Here is a 20,138-nt window from a genome sequence, read left to right on the forward strand (position 1 = left end):
AAACTGATGACTATGCAAGTGTCTGATCCCTGTCGGAGGAGTTTATTCTTTATATTTACAGAGTAAACAGACACACAAAAAGTCAGACTAGATACGGATAGTCTAGACAGGCAGAGTGGAAATTCAGACAGACAGACTAGACAGACAGACAGACAGACTAAACAGTTAGACAGACTAGATACAGATAGTCTAGACAGTTTGACTAGAAATTTGGACAGACTAGGGACAGACAGATTAGACAGACAGACTAGACACAGATAGTCTAGACAGTCAGATGCACTAGACAGACTAACTACACAGAGAGACAGACCAGACAGACAGACTAGACAGTCAGTCAGACAGACCGACTAGACTCAGACAGGCTATACAAACAGGTTAGACAGACAGACAAGACTATACAAGCAGGCTAGACAGACAGACACACTAGACAGTCAGTCAGACGGACTGGACAGAGACAGAAAGACGACTGAAAAGTCAAATAGACTTTTCAACAGACAGACTAGACAGACAGACTGAAAAGTCAGATAGACAGACTAGACGCAGTCGGACAGAGTAGACAGACCAGGCACAGACTTAAAAGTCAGACAGACTAGACAGTCAAACAGATTAACTAGACAGACAGACAGATCAACTAGACACGGATAGGCTATACAAACCGGTTAGACAGACAGACTAGGCAGAAAGACTAGACAGTCAGACGGACTGGACAGAGACAGAAAGACAACTGAAAAGATACAGAGACAGACTAGACACAGACAGGAAGACAGATAGACTAGACGGCAGTCACACTAGACAGACAGACAGAATAAACAGTCAGACACACTAAAAAGACTTGAGGTCAGACTGGTCAGACTATACAGTCAGAAAGACTGTTGTGTTTGTCTGTTGTGTTTGAGACGAAGCGATATGTTCACCGTATGGCCAGAATTATGTGGACATGCCCTTCCAAAACACGGGACTTGCCCTTGTACACCCCCAGCTGCAGCTATAACAGTCTTCACTCCTCTGAGAGCTTCTGTGAACAATAGAAATAAAAAATTCACTGGTGTCCACATTTTTTGGCCATGCAGGGTTTATCATGTGTGTCCTATGTTATCCACTAGTGGTCAGTCTGGCTGTGTGTTTAAACCAATCAGGCGCCAGTTTGACTTGATTTAAACAATCAGCAATTTGAAAACCAGGACTGACTGATGAACTGAAATAAAGGAAATAAAATTATATTCTATGTACAGAATTATGAACTGTATTATGTTTAAAATGTAGATTCAGACGTTAAATCAGGGAGAATGTAAATGTTATTTTATTTGAATATGATTTTCTGTGTACTCTGTTGAACCAGTTTGATTGTGTATGATAAAACAACACATTAGATTCCTAAGCATTAAATAATGAATAATTATTTGCATTTCTTGATGATAACGAGTTTGTTCTGAGTGTACGCAGACTCGTACGCAGAGTTAATGAAACCACACGGCCGTGTTCGAGTTGGGTTCATTAAATCTGTGGACGGGGTGGCAGGGATCAGAATGAAATGTACTGTATGAAATTGCCTGCTGACAGACTTGAGATTTAAGAAAATAAAGGACGTTCCTGAACAGAGCTGGTGTAGCGTAGTTTTTTATTGTGTTTGAATGGAAACTGATATAAATGGAAAATCATGAGTGTTCCTGTGTGTTAGTCACTGGTTTATGAGATCAGTTTGACCTTCTGAAGCTCAGACTGGTATGATGAGGAACTGAGACTCGGTGCTGGAGAGAGTGTGTAACGTACCGTAACGTAAGTTGTCAGCGGTTCGTTTTTGTGAACGTATCTAATTAATCCAAAAACCTCGGGGTATTTAGGAATGTATTACAACCCCAAATCAGAAAAAGTTGGGACAGAATGGGAAAATGCAAATAATAAAATAAAAACACAGAGTTTCTTACATTGACTTTGACGTTTATTTGATGTCAGACAGGATGAACCTGAGATATTTCATCTTTTATCTGCTCAACTTCATTTCATTTATTAATAAACATCCATTCCTGCATTTCAGGCCTGCAACACATTCCAAAAAAAGTTGGGACTGGGGCAATTTAGGGCCAAAGTATGGGGGCGTGTCAGTACCAGGGTCTGTCATGGTATGGGGTGTGTCAGTACCAGGGTCTGTCATGGTATGGGGGTGTGTCAGTGCCCTTGGTAAAGGTCATTTACACTCTGTGATGCAGCATTAATACAGAAAAGTACATTGAGATCTTAGAGCAACACGTGCTGCCTTCAAGACGTCGTCTTTTCCAGGGACGTCCAGCATTTTTCAACAAGTTGATGCAAAACCACCTGCTGCACACATTACAAAGGCGTGGCTGTGGAAGAAGAGGGTACGGGTACTGGACTGGCCTGCCTGCAGTCCTGACCTGTCCCCAATAGAGAACGTGTGGAGGATTTTGAAACGACGACGACCCCCCGTACTGTTACACATCTTAAGACGTGTTTGCAGGAAGAACGAGACAAAATAAAAGCTGAAACACTAAATCACTTGGTCTCCTCGGTGCCAAAACCTCTTTTAAGTGGTGAAAAGGAACGGGAGCATTACAAAGTGGTAAATGCTTTACCGTCCCAACTTTTTTTGGAATGTGTTGCAGGCCTGAAATGCAGGAATGGATGTTTATTAATAAATAAAATGAAGTTGAGCAGATAAAAGATGAAATATCTCAGATTCATCCTGTCTGACATCAAATTAAAGTAAATGTAATTTTTATTATAATGTCCCAACTTTTTTTGATTTGTGGTTGTATAAGTAGAATGCAGCAGACCGTAGAACTGGGTCTTCCAACGGGACACTGATCCAAAGAACAATCCACAATCCAGACAGAATGGTGGCCACAGACAGTCCCAGAATCAAACATTTGGGTGTCTCACCAGCGCCGAGATTCTAAACTCCTCGGTTCGAATCTTGGCTCTGCCACCGGTCGGCTGGGCGCCATCTAGCGGGCATAACTGACAGTGCCTGCATCAGACGCAAATTAACCACTGAGTCTGAGGATGCAGCGACAACCTGAGCTTACAGACGAGGGTGGATATTTATTATTTACAGAAGCAGGTCAGCTTTTAATGCTGTGGAAGGTCACAGGTATTCAGTATACTGGTATACTGGTTTACAGAAGTGCCCAGTATGCACAGATATTACACTGGATTCTCTGATGCTTTCAATAATGTTATGGACTGTAGATGGTGAGATACCTACATTCCTTGCAAGCACTGCTTTCTGTGTTTTTCTGTTATACTCACTGTCCCAACTTTTAAAAATAGGGTTTTAAGGACCACCACAGAGCAGGTATTATTTAGGTGGTGGATCATTCTCAGCACTGCAGTGACACTGACATGGTGGGGGTGTGTTAGTGTGTGTTGTGCTGGTATGAGTGGATCAGACACAGCAGCGCTGCTGGAGTTCTTAAACACCTCACTGTCACTGCTGGACTGAGAATCGTCCACCAACCAAAAATATCCATCCAACAGCGCCCCGTGGGCAGCGTCCTGTGTCCACTGATGAAGGTCTAGAAGACGACCGACTCAAACAGCAGCAATAGATGAGCGATCGTCTCTGACTTCACATCTACAAGGTGGACCAACTAGGTAGGAGTGTCTAATAGAGTGGATAGTGAGTGGACACGGTATTTAGGAGCTAATACCAGCACAACACACACTAACACACCACCACCATGTCAATGTCACTGCAGTGCTGAGAATGATCCACCACCTAAATAATACCTGCTCTGTGGTGGTCCTGTGGGGGTCCTGACCATTAAAGAACAGCATGAAAGGGGGTAACAAAGCGTGTAGAGAAACAGATGGACTACAGTCAGTAATTGTAGAACTACAAAGTGCTTCTATATGGTAAGTGGAGCTGATAAAATGGACAGTGTTGAAACAAGGAGGTGGTTTTAATGTTATGACTGATCAGTGTGTATATATATATATATTGCCAAGAAAAACCAGTTGCTAAAGACACCACAGAGGAAGTAGATGACAGGAAGTGAGAGCAGGTTAGGAAACAATGAGCCGACCGAACATCTGAAAGCTCAACATCCAGAACAGAGTAAAGGTGAGTAAAGGAGCGACAACAACAAGCGCCGGAGGAGGTTTGGATTTGACTGAGCTCAAGGTATTTAATCTCATTGTTTTATCTTTAATTGCTTTTCTAATGTGGATTCTATTTTCTGTTTCTGGTTTAGCAGCTTTAATTCCATTTATTTTTAAATAAACCAAGAATCTGAAGTGAAGTAGAAGCTTAAATCAGTCAGTACTGTCATGTTTTGATCTGAAGCGTCTTTATCATTTCACACTGTTGATGTATAAATAAACCACTCAGATTTACCTGGATTGTGTTTACTTCTCCGACACTGATTTAACTCTGGTGCTTTAAAGATCTTAAATGCTGTGTTGAATCTTGTGATTGGTTGTAGATGGCATTGGCGGTGCTGCGCATCGTCGCGTTGGTGGTATTTTTGGGTGGTCTGACTTCCAGCCTGCCTCTGGTAACAACATCCTCATTATTTTGCTGACTGACATGAGTTAATGTGTAATAATAGAATTAAAAGCAGACGTTTCTTAGTGAATATGCAGCGTTTATAAGATTTCCGGGCTGTGCGTTCTACACTACGGGGCAGATTTGATGTTAGAAATAAACACAGTACAGTTCTGGTGTATTATACTGGTCGTTAAGCTTCATTATAAACCTTGAAAGCGTTTAATCTTGAGCATTTAGCGGTACTGTGCCAGTGTACAGTCTGAGCAATTCAGGTCAACCTGGCAGTAGTGGGGATAGAACCAGCGACCTTTTGATTACTGGTCCAGTACCTTAACCACTAGGCTACGACTCTTGATTCTTATATTGTACAGATGAGTTCAGTTTGTTGGTGTTAACAGAAGTGGAACCACAGGGCGGCAACTGGCAACTTGGGTCCCATTATAACATCTGACAACACATTTGACAGTAGTGGCTCAGTGGGTAGAACTTAGGGCTGTCAGTTGAAAGGTTGGGCCCTTGAGCAAGACCCTTAACCCTCTCGACTCTGGGGGGCACCTTATGACGACTGACCCTGTGCTCGGACCCCAACTTCCAAACCATTTACATTTTCGGTATTTAGCAGACGCCTACAGTACTGTGACAGTATACAGTTTAAGCAATTGAGGGTTAAGGGCCTTGCTCAAGGGCCCAACAGTGGCAACTTGGCGGTGGTGGGTCTGGAACCAGCAACCTTTTGATAAACAATCCAGTAAACATGAGAAAAGCCTGACCAGAAGTGTGGAGGCTGTTATTGCGGTAAAGTTGTCTGTGTGTGTGTCTGTGTGTGTGTGTGTGTGTGTGTGTGTGTGTGTGTGTGTGTGTGTGTGTGTGTGTGTGTGTGTGTGTGTGTTGTGGGGAGGTTCAAACCTTACACTGTAAAAACCAGAGTAGCCGATGGTACCACCCCCATGGGCTTAAATACTTGACCGATAACATCGGTCAAAACCACAGCATGAGTGTGACAGGATGCAGTGGGACGGATTACTTCATTTATGTATTTCAACTGACTGTGTCATCCTGGTCCTGGTCACTGATGGTCAGGTTCCTTCACCACACACCAGGTACCAAATTATCTCACGCGTTTAACTGACATAACCACACGTAGCTGGGAAATGAGATCAGCTGATTAATCATCTACATAGTGCAGGGGGTAGCCCTGATGTCTCATAGCAAGAAGGTCATGGGTTCGATTCCCTTCTGTGTGGAGTTTGCATGTTCTCCCTGTGTCTGTGAGGGTTTCCTCCAACAGCACCAAAGACATGCAGTCAGGTCAACTGGAGCTACTTAATTACCCTAAGTGTGTGTGTGTGTGTGTGTGTGTGTGTTGTGGCAACCTGTCCGGGGTCTTTCGCCCGAAGAATCAGACCCACTGAGACCCTGACCAGGAGAAAACGCTGGTAAAACAAACAATGAATGAATGAATAAATGCAAAACAGCACCTAAAAAAACCACACCCGGACACAGAGAGAACATGCCAAACTCCTAAATACAGAACTGGAGCCTAGTTTCATCTCGCATTCAAAGCATAGTTTGTACACGTCTAGAATAGTTGTACGTCCTCGTCCTCCAAGGTCCGTTTATCTGCAAATGTAGCAGCTAGTGTGGGTGGTGTACAGCTCCAGGGACCTGCAGACCTGGGTTCACACCTGATCCGATGTCAGGTTCTTCCGGTTCCTTCCACATCACAGCAGATAGAGGCGGCGTATAGACAGAGATACGAACCAGCGACTCTGAGGCCGTCCCTGTTTACGGTGTGCTCCATCCAGTGGTTTCGGGTGGCGCCGGACCCACTGCAGCCCTGATCAGAGTGAATGTAGCACGTCAAGATTAATCAGCTAATTAGCTAACGAGGAATGAGAACGATACCGTATAGAATCCTTATTTATTAATTCGTTGTCTGATTTAGCACCGCTTCATACTGGTCGGGGTCGCGGTGGGAGGAAACACACGTTGAAACGGGGAGAACATGCAAAACTCTACATAGAAAGGACCCTTGGGATTCGAACCCAGGCCCTTCTTGCTGAGAGGCGATGGTGCTATCCACTTTTTCAGTTCCTAAGGTGCAGACTTAAAGTATCTCAAAGTGGTAGCTCAGTGGTTAAAGTACTCAACTAGTAATCAAAAGGTTGCTGGTTCAAGCCCCACTGCTGTCACTGTTGGGCCCCTGATCAAGGCCCTCAATCCTCACTTACGCAAACTGTATTCAGTCATATTTGTTTGAGACTGTGGGAGGAAACTGAAGCACTTCGAGGAAATCCACTCAGATACTGGGAGAACATGCAAAACTCCACACAGAAAGGACCCTGGTCCTGGGAATTGAACCCAGACCCTTCTTGCTGTGAGGTTACAGCAGTACCCACTTTTTCAGTTACTAAGGTGTACGTTTAAACCCAAAGGTACATCACTGGTTCTCAAAGCGGTATGGAAGTGGATCAGAAGGTTGCTGGTTCAAGCCCCACTGCTGCCAGGTTGTCACTGTTGGGCCCTTGAGCAAGGCCCTTAACCCTCAATTGCTTAGACTTTTTACTGTAAGTCACTTTGGATAAAAAGCATCTGCTAAATGCATAGATAGGAAACAAGAGTGAACCTAGTATAGAGCCCTGTGGAACACCAGTTGAAAGACTGTAAAGAAAGGATATAGATTTTACTCTAGAAATGCTTTAAAATTAGGGCAGTTGTAACCTAGTGGTAAAGGTACTGGGCTCATAATCAGAGGGTCGCTGGTTCAAGTCCCACCACTGCCAGGTTGCCACTGTTTGGCCCTTGAGCAAGGCCCTTAACCGCCAATTGCTTAGACTGTATACTGTAAGTCACTTTTGGATAAAAGCATCTGCTAAATGGCAAAAAAATTTACATTTGTAGGTAGGAAACAGGAGTGAACCAAGTATAGAGCCCTGTGGAACACCAGTTGAAAGACTGTAAAGAAAATATATCAATTTCACTCTAGGAATGCTTTAAAATTAGGGCAGTTGTAGCCTAGTGGTTAAGGTGCAGGACTGGTAATCAGAAGGTCACTGGTTCAAGCCCCACTACTGACAGGTTGCCACTTTTGGGCCCTTGAGCAAGGCCCTTAACCCTCAATTGCTTAGACTTTTTACTGTAAGTTGCTTTGGATGAAGAAAATGTAAATGTGTAGATAGAAAACAGGAGTGAACCAAGTATAGAGCCCTGTGGAACACCAGTTGAAAGATTGTAAAGAAAAGATATAGATTTCCTAGTGGTTAAGATACTGGACTCGTAATCAGAAGGTCGCTGGTTCAAGCCCCACCACTGCCAGGTTGCCACTGTTGGGCCCTTCAGCAAGGCCCTTAACACCAGAAAAGATATAGATTTTACTCTAGCACACCTGGTAGGAATGGCCTAAAATTAGGGCAGTTGTAGCCTAGTGGTGAAGGTACTGGACTCGTAATCAGAGGGTTGCTGGTTCAAGCCCCACCAATGCTAGGTTGCCACTGTTGGGCCCTTGCTTAGACTGTATACTGTCACAGTACTGTAAGTCTGCTAAATGCCAAAAAATGTAAATGTGTAGATAGGAAACAGGTTTTAACATTCGCAGGTAATAAAATAAGGTTTTGCACTCATGCACTGTGTCGTTTGCACCAAACAGGAAGTTGAAAGCAGACGCTGTCAAGGCTCGAACTGCAAGTTGTGTCCAGCAGGTAGGTGAGACAGCAAACACGCCACATCTGTCTTGCTGTAACACCACATCTGTCTCGCTGTTCACGCTGTGTGTTTGCTTCTTCTCTCTCTCAGATAAAATCAGAATAGAACGTTTATAAACAGACTCGTGGTTTTTACATCAGTTCATGAGAAGTGTGCTTTGGTCTCTGACGGGAAACATGATGCCCCGGACGCGGCATGCTAACCGCTTCCTCCCCGCGCCGTCGCCGCGTTAGCATACCTTGTTTTGCTGCTCAAACCCGCGATACCTGGTGCATGCTCAGCTCGTACACCCACACCATCCAGCCTCACGTCTTCTCTCGATATGCTAATGAGCTACGTTTCATAGAGACAGCAAAAAACAAAGGACGCGGCTGTGAAAAAGTACAAGCAATGATGAGGCATGGCTCACCACTGTGTTCCAAACTACACGAGAGGATCGTCAATTCTCAATACAACATTACAAATAATTGAGGTCTTTTACCATCTACTGTACATAATATTGTGAAAAGATTCAGAGAATCGGGAGAAATCTCAGTCTCTGTAGTAATGCAACCAATTCTATTCATATGTGCTGTAGAGTTCTCTGGGCCCGAGCTCATCTCAGATGGACCGACAGACAGAGGAAACGTGGAAAAAATGTGAAGGACCATCCAGACTGTTATCAGCGAAAGATGCAAAATGATGAGGGTGCATCAGTGCTCAATAAATGTGTAGACAGGCCTCAATCTGAATAAGACACCGAGTGCGTGTGCTTGACCGGCCTGCCTGCAGTCCAGATCTGTCTCCTGTTTAAAACGTAAGGTGCATCATGAAGAGGAGAATAGAGACAACGCCGCCGTCTTATTCTCCGCTTCATGACGTGCCGGACAGATGTTGTTTTTTTGCACCTTTCACTGATAAAAGTCTGGATGGTCCTTTTGATCTTTGGCACAGAGAACTCAACGTCCATTTTTCCGTGGAGTCATCTGACCACAGAACTTAAAGAACTCGGTGGCATCTCTGCATAGAATTGATGTCTGACTTTCTCTTTGTGTAATAGAGTTTCTGATTGAATGCAGCGGCGCTCTGTGTTAAGTGACAACGGTTTTCCGAAGCACTCCCGAGCCCATACGGTTATACACTGATCAGCCATAACATTATGACCACCTCCTTGTTTCTACACTCACTGTCCATTTTATCAGCTCCACTTACCATATAGAAGCACTTTGTAGTTCTACAATTACTGACTGTAGTCCATCTGTTTCACCCTGTTCTTCAGTGGTCAGGACCCCCACAGGACCACCACAGAGCAGGTATTATTTAGGTGGTGGATCATTCTCAGCACTGCAGTGACACTGACATGGTGGTGGTGTGTTAGTGTGTGTTGTGCTGGTATGAGTGGATCAGACACAGCAGCGCTGCTGGAGTTTTTAAACACCTCACTGTCACTGCTGGACTGAGAATAGTCCACCAACCAAAAATATCCAGCCAACAGCGCCTTGTGGGCAGCGTCCTGTGACCACCTAACTAATACCTGCTCTGTGGTGGTCCTGTGGGGGTCCTGACCATTGAAGAACAGCATGAAAGGGGGCTAACAAAGCATGTAGAGAAACAGATGGACTACAGTCAGTAATTGTAGAACTACAAAGTGCCTCTATATGGAACAGTGAGTGTAGAAACAAGGAGGTGGTTTTAATGTTACGGCTGATCAGTGTACACCCACATTCAGTAGTGATTTCCATTTTTGCCCTACACTGAATGAGATCTCTCCAGAATCTTTTCACAATATTATGAACAGTAGATGGTGAAAGACTTAAATGATCTGCAATCTTGCATGTGAGTGATGATTCTCTCATGTAGTTTGGAACACAGTAGTGAGCCACGCCCCATCATTGCTTGTACAGACTGATCCTTTGGTGGATCCTTTTATACCCCATCATGATTTCCCTTCAAGCTAACATTAGTGGATTTTGACAGTGTTAGGCTAATGTAAGGGGTTAATAATCGATTTGCTATGTTGCCACTATAGCTTACTAGTTCTGCTCTGCACTAGTTTAGCTTCCTGGTTCAGCTCACCTTTGTGGTTTGTACATCTGTTTGCATGCGCATGTGCTTACGCGACACTTCCAGTAACCGTGTACCTCGTGCTTCTTCCCTTACCCAAACGTACAGGAACATACCTGAAATCTTGTTGTGACTGTTCTGCGTGTCCTGAAGATACCTTCACCGACAAGGCCAACAGAGAGAAGAGCTGCCACCCGTGCTTCAAGGACTGCAATGCAGGTACGGACGTAAACGCTGAATAAGACGGAACGGCATCGCTAACACTGCTTATTAAATTTTACATTTCATTTGTTTGATTTGTCTAGTAGAATATAAACCTCACGCATGTTAAACTTTAGCATTAAGGTCAAGCGGTCACTATAAAGTTTCTACAGGAATACTACACCAAATAAACAGTACAGTACAACCGCTTCTTTTCCCCTGCACCAGATGGGTTCATACGAAGATCCGTATTGCGAACAGAGAGTCACGCACTGATCCCCGTTATCCCCAGTATATTCGCCTGCTCCCTCAACCCCTTCTTTTTCGCCTGAGCCTCGATGGACTCACATATGAGGCGCATCCACTTCCTTGAACAGCATTTGAAGACCCCACCCACTTAGTCTGGTCATCCCGCCCTAGCAGACACGGTGGCCTATTGTGCCCACTAGATGGCGCCCAGTCGACCGGTAGCAGAGCCGCGGTTCGAACCGGGGTGGCTTAATCGTTATAGTTTTATTTAGTTTCATTGGTTTTGCTAAATGTGATGCCAAAAGTATGTGGACAGTCCTACTAACCACTCCTAACCACCCTTTGCATTCTCATGATGCCTCTGTTGGCTTTTGGCGTCCTGGACCAGACCACCTCATTCCATCGCTCTGTGGTCCGGTTTGGATACCTTCACCGATGGACAGGGGTCAGCACGGGCACTCTGACCAGCCCATCAGAGCCAGCATTGACCTTCTCACCAGTTTGTGCTATTTAGGTTGGATTGGACCGGACGAGCATGCCTTCGCTCCACACATGCATCTGATTCACCGTTCGTCCCTTGTAGGACCAGTTTTAACAGGTGCTAATCAATGCATGCTGGGAACATCTAACAAGACCTGCCAGTGTGAAGATCCGTATCGCGCACAGAGAGTCACGCACTGATCCCCATTATCCCTCGTCCCTGTGCAGCGCCTTCATCAGCCAGCAGAGGTTGTAACTGCAGCAGTTATGAGTGGCACAGAATGTCACTTGTTCCAACCCCATCAAGGTCAAGTTACCACTGTTGGGCTCCTAAGCGAGGCCCTTAACTTGCATTAAATTGTCACAATTGTTGATTTGGATAAATGCCAAACTGTGTTGGCTAGACGACCGGGTGAGAGGATCCTCACATTGGCAGGTCTTGTTGGATGTTCCCAGCATGCATTAGAGAGATGAACGAGGACCCAGCAAGAGCGTCACGCACACCCAAAGCTCACTGATGCATGTGTGGAGCGAAGGCTCGTCCCGTCCAGTCCAGTTCAATCTAAGTAGCACAAACTGGTGAGAAGGTCAATGCTGGCACTGATGGGCTGGTCAGAGAGCCCATGCTGACCCCTGTCCATGGAGCGATGGAACGAGGTGGCCTGATCCAGGAGGCTAACAGCCAACAGAGGCATCATTAAGATCCAATGGGTGACGTGACACCTGAACTCAGTGGTTAGGAGGACTGTCCACATACATTTGGTATCTACTGAGAAAACAAACAAAAGTTGGTCAGAATACAACAAATGAACGAAATAAAACTACAGTACAACGATTAAGCCACCCTGGGTTCGAATCTCGGCTCTAACGAACCGGTCGGCTGGGCGCCATCTAGCGGGCACAATCGGCAGTGCCTGCAGCAGATAACAATTGCCCATCGTGTCTGCTGGGTGGGATGACCGTACTAAGTCTTAAAACGCTGTGCAAGGACCCTGATTAGCAGACCGAGGCGCCTGCGCAGCAGTGGATGCGCCTCATGTGCGAGTCCACTGAGGCACGGGTGAAAAAGAAGGGGTCGAGGGACTGTGCACGTGTCGGAGGGGGCGTGGAGCAGGCGAATATACCTTCCTCGGGCACAATCAGGGATGCATAAATAAATCTGTAACGATTAAACGATTATAAGACAATAACACAAATCTGCGATGTGTCAGCTCTGAACCTGCAGGTGGTGAAGTCGTGCAGCAACACGTCGGACGTGCAGTGCGAGTGTATGGCCGGTTTCGTGTGCAGTAAACGAGAACACAACCGCTGCGTGAAGTGTCAGCGCCAACCTCAGACTTCGGCCACACCCACACCCACACCGACACCCACCGAGACTCCGTCAAGTCACCAGTCAGGCTGTAAGAACCAAACCTGACTTTTATTATTAAATATGTTTTCAGTGACCGTGAGCAGACAGGGAGACAGATCTGGACTGCAGGCAGGCCGGTCGAGCAGACGCACTCTGCGTGAGAGATGCTGGATAGTTGGGGGGCTAGATGTTGTGTTGGGATTGTGGTAACCAAGTGGGTAGAGCTGTGAATAGAACTGGAAGGTTGTGGGTCCTAATCACTGCTGGACTCTTGAGCAAGGCCCTCAACCCTCTGTCTGACCTTCTCTTTGATTGAGGAGAGTCGTGACTAACGTGTGTGCAGTGCAACCGCTTCTTTTCCCCTGCACCAGATGGGTCTCGTATTGTGAACAGAGAGTCACGCACTGATCCCCATTACCCCCCGTCTCTGTGCAGCGCCTCGATCAGCCAGCAGAGGTCGTAACTGCAGCAGTTAAGAGTGGCACAGAATGTCACTTGTTCCAACCCAACCAAGGTCAAGTTACCACTGTTGGGCTCCTAGAGCTGTGGGTTGACAACTGGAAGGTTGTGGGTTCTAATCACTGTTGGGCCCTTGAGCAAGGCCCTTGACCCTCTCAGCTCCAGGGGTGCCGTACAATGGCTGACCCTGCGCTCTGACCCCAGCGTCTAAAGAAGTGTAGAAATGCTAATAAAGAATCTCATTGTGCGCTACACATCTACAGCCTAGCAGTAAAGGTACCGGACTAGTAATCATAAGGTCGCAGGTTCACGTCCAACCTCTACCAGGTTGCCACTCTTGGGCCCCTGAGCAAGGCCCTTAACCCTCAATTGCTTGTATGATGTCACAACTTTGGATAAAAGCGCCTGCTAAACACAACTGTGTGTGTGTGTACATTTAAAGTGGATTTAAGCACTGGAATTACGCCGATGGGCGGCTTAGTGGGTAGCACTGTCTCACAGCAAGAAGGTCCTGGGTTCCATCCCCAGGAAGGGGCGGTCCGTGTCCTTTCTGTGCTGAGTTTGCATGTTCTCACCGTGTCTATGCAGCCAGGCTAATTGGAGACACTGAATTGCCCTATAGGTGAATGGGTGTGTACAGTGTATCACAAAAGTGAGAACACCCCTCACATTTCTGCAGATATTTAAGTATATCTTTTCATGGGACAACACTGACAAAATGACACTTTTACACAATGAAAAGTAGTCTGTGTGCAGCTTATATAACAGTGTAAATTTATTCTTCCCTCAAAATAACTCAATATACAGCCATTAATGTCTAAACCACCGGCAACAAAAGTGAGTACACCCCTAAGAGACTACACCCCTAAATGTCCAAATTGAGCACTGCTTGTCATTTTCCCTCCAAAATGTCATGTGACTCGTTAGTGTTACTAGGTCTCAGGTGTGCATAGGGAGCAGGTGTGTTCAATTTAGTAGTACAGCTCTCACACTCTCTCATACTGGTCACTGAAAGTTCCAACATGGCACCTCATGGCAAAGAACTCCCTGAGGATCTTAAAAGACGAATTGTTGCGCTACATGAAGATGGCCAAGGCTACAAGAAGATTGCCAACACCCTGAAACTGAGCTGCAGCACAGTGGCCAAGATCATCCAGCGTTTTAAAAGAGCAGGGTCCACTCAGAACAGACCTCGCGTCGGTCGTCCAAAGAAGCTGAGTGCACGTGCTCAGCGTCACATCCAACTGCTGTCTTTGAAAGATAGGCGCAGGAGTGCTGTCAGCATTGCTGCAGAGATTGAAAAGGTGGGGGGTCAGCCTGTCAGTGCTCAGACCATACGCCGCACACTACATCAAATTGGTCTGCATGGCTGTCACCCCAGAAGGAAGCCTCTTCTGAAGTCTCTACACAAGAAAGCCCGCAAACAGTTTGCTGAAGACATGTCAACAAAGGACATGGATTACTGGAACCATGTCCTATGGTCTGATGAGACCAAGATTAATTTGTTTGGTTCAGATGGTCTCAAGCATGTGTGGCGGCAATCAGGTGAGGAGTACAAAGATAAGTGTGTCATGCCTACAGTCAAGCATGGTGGTGGGAATGCCATGGTCTGGGGCTGCATGAGTGCAGCAGGTGTTGGGGAGTTACATTTCATTGCGGGACACATGAACTCCAATATGTACTGTGAAATACTGAAGCAGAGCATGATCCCCTCCCTCCAGAAACTGGGTCGCAGGGCAGTGTTCCAGCATGATAATGACCCCAAACACACCTCTAAGACGACCACTGCTTTATTGAAGAGGCTGAGGGTAAAGGTGATGGACTGGCCAAGCATGTCTCCAGACCTAAACTCAATAGAACATCTTTGGGGCATCCTCAAGCGGAAGGTGGAGGAGCGCAATGTCTCGAATATCCGCCAGCTCCGTGATGTCGTCATGGAGGAGTGGAAAAGCATTCCAGTGGCAACCTGTGAAGCTCTGGTAAACTCCATGCCCAGGAGAGTTAAAGCAGTTCTGGGAAATAATGGTGGCCACACAAAATATTGACACTTCAGGAACTTTCACTAAGGGGTGTACTCACTTTTGTTGCCGGTGGTTTAGACATTAATGGCTGTATATTGAGTTATTTTGAGGGAAGAATAAATTTACACTGTTATATAAGCTGCACACAGACTACTTTTCATTGTGTCAAAGTGTCATTTTGTCAGTGTTGTCCCATGAAAAGATATACTTAAATATCTGCAGAAATGTGAGGGGTGTACTCACTTTTGTGATACACTGTATGTGTGTGTGTCTGCCCTGAATGGACAGGCGCCCCATCCAGGGTGTTACTGTGTGCCTTGCGCCCATTGAAAAGCTGGGATAGGCTCCAACACCCCCCTGTGACCCTGATTGGATAAGCGAATAAGAAAATGGATGAATAAATAAATTACACTGATCAGGTATAACATTATGACCACCTTCCTAATATTGTGTTGGTCCACCTTTTGCTGCCAAAACAGCCCTGACCCATCGAATCATGGACTCCACTTGACCCTTAAAGGTGTGCTGTGGTATCTGGCACCAAGATGTCAGCAGCAGATTTTTTAACCATGATGAACCCCCATAAATCTACATCAAAATTTATTTATTACACATTTCTTATAAGCTCTCGTTTCTTTTTATAGCAGCTCCAACTTTGGACCCTTGGATCTTTGGATGCATGGCTGGGCTGCTTGTTCTCGTCATCATCATCATCACCACGCTGTACGTTTGTTGCAAACGTAGAAGAAATTGCCTAAAACAATGTAAGTGCGGCGTACATTCACACACTCACGCATATTTAAGCTCTCCGTGTTAATATGTGTTATTAATTTTAACTATTTTGATTCAAGGGGTGAAGCAGTGCTCAGTAATGAATCAGAAGGTAAGAGTCGATGACACACACTTCATACTGCGGTGGAAAAACCCTGAAGGAAAGAGCTCAGACTGAATTATGGGTAGAAAAGAGTGTTAATCCCGTCTACAGAGACATAGAGACTAGTGAATGTGATAAGAAGGAAAGAACATAATCATCCTTTATACTCCCATCAGTGTCTCTCTAGGATTTGGAGGTCATTTCATTCTAGCAGTATTACTGGAATATTGGAATATGACCACTGGCAATCATGCCCCAAGCATATCTACACATCACAAGTAGTAATTGATTATGTATTAGTACTTCTAGTGCAGGGGTTTCAAACATCTGCATTATGGTGGCCCTCAAAGGGTCTGTATATTTATACTATACACTGATCAGCCATAACATTAAAACCACCTCCTTGTTTCTACACTCACTGTCCATTTTATCAGCTCCACTTACCATATAGAAGCACTTTGTAGTCCTACAATTACTGACTGTAGTCCATCTGTTCACCCTGTTCTTCAATGGTCAGGACCCCCACAGGACCACCACAGAGCAGGTATTATTTAGGTGGTGGATCATTCTCAGCACTGCTGGAGTTTTTAAACACCTCACTGTCACTGCTGGACTGAGAATAGTCCACCAACCAAAAATATCCAGCCAACAGCGCCCCGTGGGCAGCGTCCTGTGGCCACTGATGAAGGTCTAGAAGACAACCGACTCAAACAGCAGCAATAGATGAGCGATCGTCTCTGACTTTACATCTACAAGGTGGACCGACTAGGTAGGAGTGTCTAATAGAGTGGACAGTGAGTGGACACGGTATTTAAAAACTCCAGCAGCGCTGCTGTGTCTAATCCACTCATACCAGCACAACACACACTAACACACCACCACCATGTCAGTGTCACTGCAGTGCTGAGAATCATCCACCACCTAAATAATACCTGCTCTGTGGTGGTCCTGTGAGAGTACAGTCAGTAATTGTAGAACTACAAAGTGCTTCTATATTGTAAGTGGAGCTGATAACATGGACAGTGAGTGTAGCAACAAGGAGGTGGTTTTAATGTTATGGCTGATCAGTGTATGATCCTAACAGAAAGATTATTACACTTTTTTACATTAAACATACCCACTTCCCTCTGAACTCCCAGCATGCCTGAAATCTTTTTTTTTTTGTTTCTCTGGAGTCGCCGCATTTATCCAAAAACTGGGGAACGTTAATGTTTTGAGTTGTTTTAGATTCGTTTTATGTGAGAGCGCCACCCAGAGGTCAAACAGTTCAAGCAACCCTGATTTAGGCTGTAGAAGTGTAGTAGAGTATTATTACTTGATCATGATGATGATGATTCCTTTTGGCTGCTCCTGTTAGGCATCGCCACAGCGGGTCGTTCATTCTCGTATTTGATTTGGCACAGTTTTAATGCCGGATGCCCTTCCTGACACGACCCTCCTATTTATCTGGGCTTGGGACCTGCACTTAGGGTGCACTGCTGGGTTCCCATACCACCATGAGCCCCATCTGGGGGAAGTTAGAAGCCAACTACATCAATTTTCTGTTATTCTGTTTAATCAACACCCTTGATTTCATTGATTTCTTTGCGACCCTTCGTGTGACCCCCTCGTTTTCGGTTACAGGAGGGGACCAGCACTGGACCTTCTGAAATACATGAGCCGATCAGCCACCTCCCCTGGGATAAGGTTCAGCCCGCGCCCACATCCACCAGTCCAAGTTCAGGCTGCACTACTAACCAACCAGTCCAGACAGAACAGGCTCAACAAGCTACTGGAAATCTAGGTATGTGATACACGTTTCCACTGTGTGATGGTCCATCCTAGATGCCTCAAAGTCCAGAGAAGTCAATGCCGCTTCTGGACATGGTTAACATAAGGCTTCTTTTTTGCACAGTAAAGGTTTAAGTATAATTTGTGCAGTAACTCTGTATTGTAGAGCTGATAAAGGTTTGATAAACTAATCCCTCACCCATGTGGTTATATCAGCTAGTGTTGAGTGGAGGTTCTTGATGCCGTCTGAGGGATGGAAGATCACGAGCGTTCGGGTTAATCTTGCACCCTCGACCTTTACACACTGAAATTCCTCCTGATTCCTTGAATGGTTTAATGATATTCTGCTCTGTAGAGGGAGAACATGCAAATCCCTTCCAATCTTTCTTTGAGGTTCATTGTTTTTAAACATTTCAATCATTTTCTCACACATTTGTGGATAAAGTGGATCCTCTGATCATCTTTACTCATCAGAGACTCTCAGCCTCTCCTGAATGCTGCTTTTGTACCAAACCATGATTACAATCACCTGTTTAACATCACATCATTATTTAGTTTTTTCACCTCATTACTAGCACTAAATTGCCCCCGTCCCAACTTTTTTGGAATGTGTTGCAGGTCTGAAATGCAGGAATGGATGTTTATTAATAAATGAAATGGTTGAGCAGATAAAACATGAAATACACTATACTCACCCATCCAAATCATTGAATTCAGGTGTTCCAACCACTTCCATGACCACAGGTGTATAAAACCGAGCACCTCGGTATGCAGACTGCTTCTACACACATTAGTGAAAGAACGGGTCGCTCTCAGGAGCTCAGTGAATTCCAGCGTGGTACCGTGATGCCACCTGTGCAACAAGTCCAGTGGTGAAATTTCCTCACTACTAAATATTCCACAGTCGACTGTCAGTGCTATTATAACAAAGTGGAAGTGATTGGGAACGACAGCAACTCAACCACCAAGTGTTACCACGTAAAATGACAGGACGGGTCAGCGGATGCTGAGGAACGTAGTGCGCAGAGGTCACCAACTTTCTGCAGAGTCCATCACTACAGAGCTCCAAACTTCATGTGGCCTTCAGATTTGCTCAAGAACAGCGTGTAGAGCTTCATGGAACGGGTTTCCATGGCCGAGCAGCTGCATCCAAGCCTCACATCACCAAGCGCAATGCAAAGCGTCGGATGCAGTGGTGTAAAGCACGCCACCACTGGACTCTAGAGCAGTGGAGACGTGTTCTCTGGAGTGACGGATCACGCTTCTCCGTCTGGCGATCCGATGGACGAGTCTGGGTTTGGCGGTCGCCAGGAGACGGTACCTGTCTGACTGTATTGTGCCGAGTGTAAAGTGTGGTGGAGGGGGGGATTATGGGGTGGGGGTGTTTTTCAGGAGTCGGGCTCGGCCCCTTAGTTCCAGTGAAAGGAACTCTTAATGCTTCAGCATACCAAGAGATTTTGGACAATTTCATGCTCCCGACTTTGTGGGAACAGTTTGGGGATGGCCCCTTCCTGTTCCAACATGACTGCGCACCAGTGCACAAAGCACAAGCTCCATAAAGACGTGGATGAGCCAGTTTGGTGTGGAAGAACTCGACTGGCCTGCACAGAGTCCTGACCTCAACCCGATAGATAGAACACTTTTGGGTCTGACCTCACAAATGCGCTTCTGGAAGAATAGTCAACAATTCCCATAAACACACTCCTAAACCTTGTGGAAAGCCTTCCCAGAAGAGTTGAAGCTGTTACAGCTGCAAAGGGTGCCGACATCATATTAAACCCTGTGGATTAAGAATGGGAGTCACTCAGGTTAATATGTGTGTGAAGGCAGACGAGTGAATCATTTTGTAATATAGTGTGTACAGGTTCATCCTGACTGCAATCAAATAAAAGTCAAGGTAAATGTAAGGAACTCTGTGTTGGCCAAAAAGGTCAGAAGGTGTGATCCTGGGTTGTATCTTGCAGGTCCTCTTCACATCTATGGTGCAGGCACGGTGTTCGTCAGCTTGATGAACCAGTTCGGACTGAACGGAGATGAAAAAGATGAAGAGGAACCCCGTGAGAAGCATTTAAACCAGACTGAGCTGCACAGTCCCACCTGGTCCACGTGTCCTTTATCCACGGAGGAGAGGAACAGGGACAGTGGGTACATCTCATTCCCCTCCCAGGAACAGGGCAAGGAGTGCCACATCTCCAAAGAAGAGGGATTATGATGGAGATAAACGTTTTATTTATTTCTTCTTATTGTTTTGCATTTGCTCTGGTTGCTGCTTGCAGTGCTGCGGGACTTTCCTCACATGGTGGCTTTGTAGCCTAGTGGTTAAGGTACCGGACTAGTAAACAGAAGGTTGCTGGTTCAAACCCCACCACTGCAAGGTTGCCACCGTTGGGCCCTTGAGCAAGGCCCTTAATTGCTTGAACTGTACAGTATACTGTAAGTCGCTTTATGAACAGCAGGACGCTGTTTATCACTGTATTTATA

The 20,138-nt window shown here is 45.6% G+C and overlaps 1 protein-coding gene across 1 annotated transcript; it reads left to right on the forward strand.

Moving 5' to 3' along the window:
- Positions 1–4,442: 4,442 nt before the first annotated feature.
- Positions 4,443–19,869, forward strand: si:dkey-260g12.1 (uncharacterized). The gene is made up of 7 exons (XM_062992330.1): positions 4,443–4,514; positions 8,154–8,205; positions 10,319–10,471; positions 12,394–12,582; positions 15,865–15,896; positions 17,511–17,670; positions 19,622–19,869. The coding sequence occupies exons 1-7, from the start codon at positions 4,443–4,445 to the stop codon at positions 19,867–19,869; spliced, it is 906 nt and encodes a 301-aa protein (XP_062848400.1).
- Positions 19,870–20,138: the final 269 nt, after the last annotated feature.

Source organism: Trichomycterus rosablanca, chromosome 3, assembly GCF_030014385.1.
Source record: "Trichomycterus rosablanca isolate fTriRos1 chromosome 3, fTriRos1.hap1, whole genome shotgun sequence".
Taxonomy (NCBI): Eukaryota; Metazoa; Chordata; class Actinopteri; order Siluriformes; family Trichomycteridae; genus Trichomycterus; species Trichomycterus rosablanca.

What these genes read in the sequence shown, in the direction of transcription:
- si:dkey-260g12.1 (XM_062992330.1), top strand. Translation starts at nt 4,443, where the DNA reads ATGGCATTGGCGGTGCTGCGCATCGTCGCGTTGGTGGTATTTTTGGGT. An exon ending in TGACTTCCAGCCTGCCTCTG is followed by an intron (nt 4,515 to 8,153) that starts GTAACAACATCC and finishes TGCACCAAACAG; the next exon opens with GAAGTTGAAAGCAGACGCTG. An exon ending in CTGCAAGTTGTGTCCAGCAG is followed by an intron (nt 8,206 to 10,318) that starts GTAGGTGAGACA and finishes CGACACTTCCAG; the next exon opens with TAACCGTGTACCTCGTGCTT.